Source organism: Prinia subflava, chromosome 6, assembly GCF_021018805.1.
Source record: "Prinia subflava isolate CZ2003 ecotype Zambia chromosome 6, Cam_Psub_1.2, whole genome shotgun sequence".
Lineage (NCBI taxonomy): Eukaryota > Metazoa > Chordata > Aves > Passeriformes > Cisticolidae > Prinia > Prinia subflava.
The window spans coordinates 24060473-24070507 of record NC_086252.1 but is presented as its reverse complement, the minus strand read 5'-3'; the positions used below and the strand labels follow the sequence as shown (position 1 = coordinate 24070507).

General features: G+C 50.0%; 1 protein-coding gene across 9 annotated transcripts in view; it reads right to left on the bottom strand.

Annotated features, from left to right (window-relative positions):
• Positions 1-281: 281 nt before the first annotated feature.
• TNS1 (tensin 1) overlaps positions 282-10035 on the bottom strand; it is a 65663-nt gene continuing 55909 nt past the window's right edge. For 8 of the 9 annotated variants that reach the window (XM_063400781.1, XM_063400787.1, XM_063400789.1 and 5 more), the window contains 9 exons: positions 8867-8953; positions 8100-8231; positions 7593-7685; positions 6838-6915; positions 6664-6735; positions 6416-6584; positions 6102-6170; positions 5721-5753; positions 282-4740 (listed from right to left, as the gene is read on the bottom strand). In XM_063400781.1, the coding sequence (XP_063256851.1) occupies positions 4596-4740; positions 5721-5753; positions 6102-6170; positions 6416-6584; positions 6664-6735; positions 6838-6915; positions 7593-7685; positions 8100-8231; positions 8867-8953 (878 nt within the window). In that variant the 3' untranslated portion in view covers positions 282-4595. The remainder of the gene's footprint in view (positions 4741-5720; positions 5754-6101; positions 6171-6415; positions 6585-6663; positions 6736-6837; positions 6916-7592; positions 7686-8099; positions 8232-8866; positions 8954-10035) is intronic. The other variant, XM_063400780.1, reaches the window with a different exon arrangement.

Genomic DNA, 10035 nt, shown 5'->3' with positions numbered 1-10035 from the left:
CCAGCATCTGGTGAACACAAGCTGCGGCTGGAGGCTGACAAGCAGCAGCACAGCCCCTCCTTCTTCCCACACCCACCGCCCGGCGTCTGTCCGGGGGCCCCAGTCTGCCATCGAGGAACAGGGGGAACGACAGCCCGCAGGAAACACAGCACCCGCCAGCTTTTCATACGGGTTTGGGCTTTGCTTTTTTTCTTCCCCCTGTGCAAAAAAAACCCAGAGCTCCTTTGCTCCTATGCTCCTTTAAATTTCAAGATACATTTCCAGCAATCCAAACACCAAGCTGGCATTCCAAGCAACAGTATATTTTATATAACTGGTTCTTTTTTTTATGTTTTTACCACTTTATAAAGCCATACAATGAACTGCAAAGAATCCAACATCTGTACAATGGGAAGACAACAGCGGAGTGACATTCACACACGGACATGGTGCGACCGAAGTCATCCTTACACGCACGACAACATTATGGGCATAAAGATACAAAATATAATGTATTTTTTTTCCATCTATATAAATACACAGAAATGGGCAAGTCTAAAAGTTTGAAACTGTTTGTTAACACTGATTAGCAAATAAATCTGTAACATTCCCAAAGAAACAAAGACAACAACAACAACAAAAAAAAAAAACCCCACGCATAACACGGCGGCACAGGATCCGCCAACAGAAACGTCATATTGCTTCCTTTTTTCTTTTTTTTTTTTTTTCCTTTTTAAGGAAAAGAAAAAAAATTAGTAACCCCAAACCAACCTCGCAATTTGCAAAACAAACGAACAAAATGAAACAAGCCCCTGCGGGCTCCTTTGCTGTCTGATCATCCTGCCTGCTCCAACGGGAAGGGTTGCCTTTTGTTGATGCTGTTGTCTGGGGTTTTTGGGGCAACTGGTTTCTTTACCTGCCCGACCTGCTGGGTGGGGATTTACTTTGCGCTTTGGTTCAGGCGGTTGAATTCACTGAAAAATCAATGCCCAGAGGCTGGGTTGGGTTTTTTTCCCTACCTGGTTTGTTTTTCATGTGTAATTTGACCAGGAGGCAGCCAGTATATGTTGCATTCAGAGCAACCCCAAACTCTGCTCAAAACCATAAGCCCTGCTGTCTCCACCAGTGATGAGGGACTGGTGAAGACCATGCGATGGTACCTCCCATCAGCAGTTGATGACAAGGATCATCTCCTAAAATGGCTCCTAAGGGGAGAGCCAGAGGCAGCCCCATTGAATGGGAACCCCGTATTTTGTACATTGCAGGTGCCACTGAGCAGGACAGACAGCAAATCACCTCCCCAGGGAGCATTTCCCAATAGACAGCTATATCGACAGCAAAGGCAGGACGGGCTTCTCAAAGAACAAACTGACACAAAAAAGGGCACGTACAATAAATTTACACACACACAAAAAAATAATATATATCTATCTATATATATGTGGGGAAAAGTGCGTTTTTAAGGATATCTTTGGCAAGAATATATGCAGTTCTTTGTGCAGGAAGGAGGGATGTGTTTGTGTGTGTGTGTGTGTGTGTGTGTGAGCAAGAGAGAGATACCATCCAGCTGCTGACAACGGCAGTGTGATTACAACAAAACATATGCTGGGCTTAATTCGTGCGAGCTCGAATCTCAAATAGCATGACTGCACTTAAAAAAAAAAAAAAAAAAAAAAAAGAAAAGGAAAAAAAAAAACCAAAGAGTATTTTCTGTCCCTTTCACAAGGAAAAAATACCAGCACTAGGTCCCTGCCAGCCCCAGGACCTGGGCAATCCTAAATGCTGCTGATGGTCTCTCCCAGGGACAGAAAGGGTTGTTTCACCTTAAAACCTTCTTCTAAAAAGGAGCTAAAGGGGAAAAAAGTGCCTTTAAAGGGAGCTGATAAACACCCGGCTACATCATTGGAAGGTGATTAGCTGTGTGTTAAAAAAATAATACAATCATCAGATGATTTTGTTAGTGTTTGAGATTTGGATACAGTCTAAATTTTCAGCTAGTGGGTTAGTGGGAAAGCCAGGAGAGGCTTGGGGCTCGAAGCAGGCGTGATGCTATTGGCAGGTATCTGCTGGGGTCGTCTTCTATGCAACATTTCTGGGGTGTTTAGATCTGCTTCGTTTGTATGGGGAGAAAAAGAGAAATAGGAGTTCCAAGCACCAGTTTCCAAGGCAGCAGATTAAAATAAAATTACATTATTATCATCTCTTTTCTTAGCAGTGAGAAAACCAAGTCTGAAAAATAGAGGCTTTCAAAAATATATCTTTATATATCTATAAACACAGTGTTTTCTCTGATGGGTGAACGGCAGGGTGAGGAGATTACGGGTGAGATCGTCTCTTGTCTCACTTGAATTTCGCAGAAGGAGGGAATCGCTTTTTGGAAATATCAAAAATTAAAAGACCTCTGCATCTGTGCGGCCAGGGAACCGGGGAGGGTGAAAGCCCCTCCCCAGAACCTCCTGTCCCACCACCACCACCTCACAACCAACTCCTGGCTACCCATCCTTTCACACTCGAGCACATCAGCACAGCCTCTGGCCCCGGCAGCCCCGGCCGGCCGCCCACTGCCCCACACACACACCGCACACACGCACCGGTCACACGCAGCCACCCCGACACGGGGGCCCCCGCCTCTTCCCCCATCTGTATTTTGCCTAGCTCTGGGTTTTCTTTCAACATGCAGGTATTTCCCCAGGGCAGGGGAAGGGCGGGATATAGTGGGGGAGATATGATGCGCAGAAAGCAATATGGCGAAAAATAAATATTTTTTGAGTGTAAATTTAACCTTTTTTTTTTCCTCCTTAAAATTTCATTAGCTTACAGTATTTTGTCAGTATAGCTTGTATATATATTATAGCTATCAAGGCAAGGGTGGTCCACGGGAAACAAGCTCTCCAGGGGACTGCAGTGCTATGTTTCTAATTTGTGTCCCCAAAAGACTATCTGGGCCACTTTGCACTGAAAACTTTGTCCAAAGGAGCTCTCAGGGGGAATATTTGCAGCAGAAGGATCAGCAATGACCCTGCAGCTCCAGCTGGACCATTCCCCCTGCCCTAAACCTGCACATGTGACTGAAGCATCCTCTGCCCCCTCCCCAGCACCATTGGGCAAGGACCTCCAACTGCTGCACCCCCACCATGATCTCTCCCCCTGCAGTGGCACAGGGGCCCTCTGCCCCTCTCTCCACCCAACTTACCCTCCTCACCTGCCAAAAATAAGGGAAAAGCTAACAGCACTGAAATCACTGCAAAACCATGGTGCATTTCAGGGGCACAAGCCCTGAAACAGATGGTTTTGGGGGTACACATGTGTCAACCAGGGTGGCTCTCAGAGGACCTGTTACCTCCCCACTGAGCCCAAGTTGCCCAGCCACTGCAGGTACCTTCCTTTTTTTTTTTTCTTCCTTCTTTTTATTTTTTTAACGTGGCCTCCAAAACAAAAGGAGAAAAAAGCGCCTGAGTTACTTGTAGTTGTTTGCCTTTCGTGCAACTTGAATGTCCATGCAATTTAAAAACCGCTTGCGTGTCTCCGAAAAGCTAGCTAGGGGTAGCCACGGGTCTGCTGCTTTGCACAGGAAACCCACCTGTGCCAGCATCTGCTATTATTATAATCATTATTATTATTACAACTATTCCTTTCCTTTCTGTTTTGCTTTTTTTGTGTTAAGAGAATGTGACAGGCCGCAGGAGAAAACTGCCAAAGAGGACTAGTGATGGGAGGGAAAAGGGAAGATGGGAGAGGAGGCGACTTTCTGCATCCTCCAGGTTCCTGGAGAGCATCCTCCTTCCCCAGGCACAGGGTGGCAGGAACCCCCACACCTCCTCACAGGCTGGGGACACAAGAACCTCTGGGGAAGTGGAGAAACAGCGTGACCCACCTCTCTGGGTGGACTCACAGCGTCTCACCTGTGACTGCTGCCGGGCTCTGGGTCAGCAAAGGTCAGCCCACAGCCGAGCTCACCAGGGACTGGAAGGTTCAGGACCCATTTCCCCATGCCCCCAGAAAGTTACCAGGTTGTGAGCTGGTTTTAGGGGAAGCACAGGGACCAGTGAGGACCCTCCTCTGCAGCTGGACAAGGGAAGGTTTCTGAGAGCATCTCCTCTGGTGTCCCACAGACCCAGCACATTCATTATCTCTTAGAGGTCAGTTCAAACACACAGCAGATGGAGCTGCTGGGATGAAGCTTCTTCCATGGCTTTTGCCAGTTGCCTCTTTTTTTTTTTTTTTCCTGATGGAAAACACCAGTCATGGTCCCACATTCAGTCCCAAATGGATGTCACCACTTGAGGCCATGATGCTGAAATCTGGAAACACACCTCTCACTGCCGCCTTTGCTTTGGTCACCTTCCCTGCAATGGGACATGCATCCTGTCTGGCGTGACTTTGTGGCTCTCTTTTGTAGGTGCGTGGCTTTGGTTCCTCTACGCGTGTGTTTGGCTTGTGTTGAGTTTTTAGGGGTTTTGTTGGTGTTTTTTTGTTGTTTGCTGTTTTCCTCCAAAATTCCAACCCTTCCCCCCCCCCAATTCACTTCCCTCTCCCACAATGCACTTCCTCACACTCCTTCTCGGATCAGCTCCAAGTCCTTCTCCAAAATTCAAGAATCACCCGCAAGTGCCAGCTCATCTCTTCTGGCCGGAGCCAAGCATGACCCTGGAGACAAAGTTGACGATGGCTGCAGCTGGCTGGTCTGGGTCCAGCTCAGCAAAGAGGTGGCAGACGTTGTCTGTGGTGCTCCCTTGCTTCCTGGCCACAAAGCCGAAGAGCCTGGGTGGGGAGAAGGCAAGAGCCTCAATATTGCTCCTGCAACTATTACAATCACCCTCTTTCAACATGGTCTTGTCCTACTTCCCCTCTTTAACATCAACCTCTTACAACAGAGAGGGATAACCCCAAACCAGCCTCCATGAAGGCCCATCTCCTCCTCCCTTTGCTGCAGTTTCTTTGAAGGCCAGGTTTCAATCATTTCTTCACCAAACTGCCCTTGCTCTGAACATCTCTGCCACTCTTCCCAAGTCCGTCCCAAAGAAGGGACCTTCCAACGCCCATGGCATTGCCTTGGTTTGGCCTCTTGAAGCCAGAGGTGAGATGGGCTGGCCGTTGGGGTAGACCCTCTAAGAGATGAAGGCCATGCAAGGACACAGGAAGCTGAGCGAGACCATCTGCTTATTTCTGTCTGTCTCTCCCCTGATGAATAAAATGTCCCTTATTTTTTTTTAATTAGAATGTGCAAACTCAAGTTATAAATACAGGGGGAACAGAATGTGAGACAGCCCCAGGCTACAGCATTTCTAATTGGGGAGGGGAAATATCCCAGCAGCTGGACATCCTAATAAAAACCCCTTCGCTCACACAATGGCTAAAATTAGTGGGAGCTGGCCCCTGGAAATGGGCTCAGCCAACAGCTCTGTGCTCCCATGGGTCAGGACAGGAAAGACAGGAAGAAAGGGAAGAGATGACCAGTAGCTCACATGCCATCAGCATAACCCCAGTTGTGCTCCATAAGCTGGTTCCCAATTACTCTGTCAAGAGAGTTTCCAGTTTGGTCAGCTCAGCAAGAGCCATGCTTGCTCTGACCAGGAATTTGGGGCTGAAAGATGCATCCAGAGTCCCCAAGAGCTGAGCCTGACTCACACACAGCCAGGATGCCCTGCACAGGGCATCTCCCAGCCAATGCCCAAACACAGGCAGAAGCCACTTCGACAGCAGCTGGGAGAAATCTGCTGGGAAGCACAGAAAGTACTTACTTGGCTGGGCCACTGCCATCAGTTTTAGTCCACCTGCAAGGAGAAGAGAAGGTGTGAGAGATGGTCTCTCCTGCACCCCACAGAATGATAGGGCCATGATGGGGGCCACCACACCAGTGCTGGAAGGCCAGACTGGCTTTGCACAGGCTTGGCTTTATGGAAAAATGATGCACCTCTCCCTCAGCATGGTGGTGCTTGGAGACACCAAAAAGTCACCAGAAGAAGCTGACATTGCACCACAGTGTCCAAGGGGCCCTTGCATTCCTGTTCTCTGCAAGAGCAGCAGAGAGAGCAAGCAAAGACCCTGCTCTAAGCATCCCAGGAGGCTAGAGGAGTGAAAGGGCTGGGGGTCATGTGCTCCCCCCAGGTTAGGGCACTCACTTTCGTTCCTGGGGGTCCAAGTCACAGAAGGTGACGGTATTGAGGGGGTAGTGTCTTCGGAAGAACAACCTGAAACACAAAGCAGGGTATGTCAGGGCCACCTCACCCAGCTCCACCAGCCCAGGGGACACTGCCATAGGTATCCCATAGGATGTCCCAAGAGTCAAGGACAAAGCTCAGCCATGTCTATGACCAGGCTGATGCCATCCCAGGGACATCCTTAACCAACACACTTCCTGAATAACAGCCCTGTTGGCTTTGGGAACGAGCCAACACTGGCTTTTGGCCAGAGACGTGGCCATGGAGGCTCTTACTTCCTCTGGTTGTCCGTTAAGGTGATGCCTTGTGCGGAGACTTTGAAGTGAACAATGGTGGCTGTGGGCGTGGGGTCAGCCACCAGCGTCTCAGCAACAGCCTTCGAGATGGCCTGCGGGCCCGTCAGAGACTCCATCTCCACTGAATTGATGAAGAGGACGTTGCAGGCTGCAAAGGGAGACAGCAGGCATGGGGTCAACCAGTACTCAAAGTCAAGTTCACGCCACGACAACCCCTCTCAACTCACCTGCACCCTGTTTGAGGAGGTCTGTGGCTGAGTTGGTGGCTGATGCAGAGTCTTTCTTTTCCTCCATGGGATCTAGAAGACAAGGGATGGTTACTGGTGCTCCCTGCTCGGAAACCTACCCCCTCCCTGCAGGCTGTGGGGACAGATGCAATGCCCTCTGGTCCTAGCTCTTACCTCGGTCAGGAATGACCAGCTTGCAGGGCAGGGCCAAGGGTGTGATGGAGTGCTGGTACACCAGCGCTGAGAGACAGCCTGGGGAGAGAGGGAAGATGGTCAGCATAGGGCCAATGTTGCCAGATGAAGAATTGTTTGCACCTGCTGGGTTAATACAATGATCCTTTTATAAAATCATTAGGCTATGGAACTGCACAATCTGAAGTACGATAATCATTAACCAAGGAAAGGAATAAGAAACTCCAGTGTTCCCTGATTAGGTCACCATTGCTCTGGGTGGATGAACCAGGCTTTTAAATGGGTTTCTTCACTAATGGGCCTAATGCCACATGTGGCAATTCCTCTCACTGAAACCACCATGTAGCCCTCCACAGAGGGCTCAGGGAGGGGACGGAGGTGCCAGGGCCCCTTTAGGAACAAGAATTGCAACAAAGGTCTTTATGCACCTCCTCAGACAACATTATTCATTGAATAAATGGAACAAGGGGAGCCCCTGCCCTCCAACCTCCCAGCAGCATCAGATGTCCTCATGTGTGTGTAGAAAGGTATGTGCCTATGCATACAGGCATATTTGTGAGCTCTCATGAGCATACATGAACGTAGAGGCTCCAAATGCCCACAGGATTCAGTTACACAGGGACAAGAGGCAGTGACAGTTCCTCCCAGACACCCAACAGTTCTGCTTTGACAGTATGGTGAAGGCAAGGCTCTCCCAACCCAACCCTACATGTGGAAAGCATGCTGGGGCCACTTACCAAAATTAGGCTCGTTGGGACATCCTTTTAGTTTCACACCTCGTGAGCTAGTCTCAATGAGGAAGTGCCTCACCAGCTCGTTGGTCAAATCTCCTGGGAAGAGACAAGATGTTCTCACACCAGAGCCACCCTCCTCCTGTTACTATGCAGTACCATTAAGAAACCAGTGCTCCAGCTCAAGGGAGGGGTCCCCAGCACTACACACACCCTCCTCAAATCTGTCCCTTTGCACAGGGTCAACCCCAAGCCAAGCTCCCCCACAGTGTTAGTGGGCTGGAGAGGCTGTACCCATTTCATTACACCGAAGTCCAAGATGTAAGTGCTCCTGAGCCCTCCACAGCTCAGGGCAGAGGGTGTCTGGTGCTTCCCTGTGCTCTGGGAGGCAGGGATCCTGCCACATCAGCACATACCCAAGGGCACAACTGGCTCAGCAGCCCCGGCTGCCCGCTCGCCCCAGCTGAACGATGGAAAGCATCTCAGCGTGGGAAGGAGAAGGGCACACAATACCTTTCTTGTTCTGCTGCACAACCGTGGGAGGCGGAGAAGCAACTTTCATGGCGAGGCCATAGGCTCCCCGGAAGGAGTGGCTGTCTCGGATGATGAAAGCCCCTGGCTCCCTGTCCTTCAGCAGAGCAATGGCTGCAGGAGAGAACGGCAGAGCTCAGAGATGGCAGAGTGAGAACAAACACCCCCTCAAGACACCAGCAGGTGTGGGTTGGGACGGGGTGCCCCAGCTCCACATCTCACAGCCAGGCACCACAATGATACCGCACCTCCTGCACGTCTGAGTGGGTTGCCAGGCACAGGCTCATCTCCCCCCACCTCCACTACCCTTGTGTGGGCATCTCCAATTCCCACCCTGCCTATCTCTGAGAAACCACATAGTGGAGAGCAAGCAGAAACCAAGGCCCAAATGCTGGGACCATGCCCCTGAAGGCATCCTGCCACCTCCTTGCTCTCCCCACTCATTTTAGCCATGTTTCAAAGACACCTCTGAGCATTATCAACTCACAATCTGGGTGTTTTGCACCCCAAACTACAAACACAGATCCACTGCACACTGCAGGGACTGGAGCTCCTCTACCAAGAGGAAGGTTTGAAGAGCCCACATCACACAAACCTGCAGCTGAATGGGGCTTCAACCACCATCTGCAACAGTCTGAGCAGTCATTATTCACCTTCACTCTCAACACAATCCATAAGGGAAATAAATCCTTGCTAAACCCTGTGATCCCAGACACATCCCAGTTCCCAACCCTGTGCCATCTACTTACCCTGCTCCCTGGAGATGTCTGGTTTGTACCAGTACTTGGAAGTATCCTGCACAAACTTGACATTGGCACGAGTCTCAGGACTGATGTCTGCAGGAAAGGGAAGAAAAGACAAGAAAAAGTTCAAAGACACTGTATCTGAAACTCTACATCCAGCCAAAGTATTAATACATCCACCTCTTTTCACATCCAGCACATTGCACTAATCTCAGCCCAGTTACCCATACGCAGACAGACTGATCACTACCTGGAGCTTATGGGGCTGCTGGGCATCTAAAGCTAAATCCAAGTTCAAGGGCCCTCGAAGGGCTGTGCCTCACATGAGCCCCTGTGGCACACAGCCAGAGAGAAAATGGGAAATCTTCATTTAAAAGCAGCTGGCCAGGCGAAATAAAAACTGTTGGAGGAAAGAGGTATGTCTGGAGGTGCTGGGGAGATCCTGACTTCAGACAACCTTCACTGTTCTCTAATGTTCATGATTTGGATAACACTTCATAAAAATAAATTTACTCCCTTATCTTTGCTCTGTGAAGAGGAACTGGACAGGTCAATCTACCCTGGGTAAAGCAGCCCCAGCCTGACTGCCTTGTTCAGTGCCCACCGGTGGCATAGCCCCAATGGGAGCTGGTCCTCTGCCTGTGAAGCTGTCATTTACTCAGGCAACACTTACAAACACCTGATTTCCAAAACAACCAGGCAAACAACCAAGAGGACTGGATAGCATCTCTGCTGGAGACATGTTATCAGGCCTCAGCAATCTAGTCACCTTTGGAGAAGCAGGGGGATCACTCCCCTCTCCATGCTGCTTGTTAATTGTTACAGGTTTAAATTGCTCATGCTTCCCCACTGGGAAAGGTCCCTGGCCACAGGAGTCACAGGACCAGGACAAGTGCCAGAGTGCCCACAAAGGGCTGCCTGCTCAGCAGAGAAACTGGCCCAGCAGCCGGAGCCACCGCTGCCCCACAGCTTTATTCTCCTGGTCCTATCTGCCCAATCTTGACGTCACTAAGGTGTCTGTAACCAGAGCTGGCAGAAGCGTTCCAGGTAGGATGGCACCCGGGGCACGGCACCATTTCAAATGAGGAGGCAGCGCCGCAGCGGGGTCTCAGTGGAGTAAAGCTCTCTGGGAATGGGGTCAGGAGGTGAGTGCATCCCCACGGCAGAAAAAAATC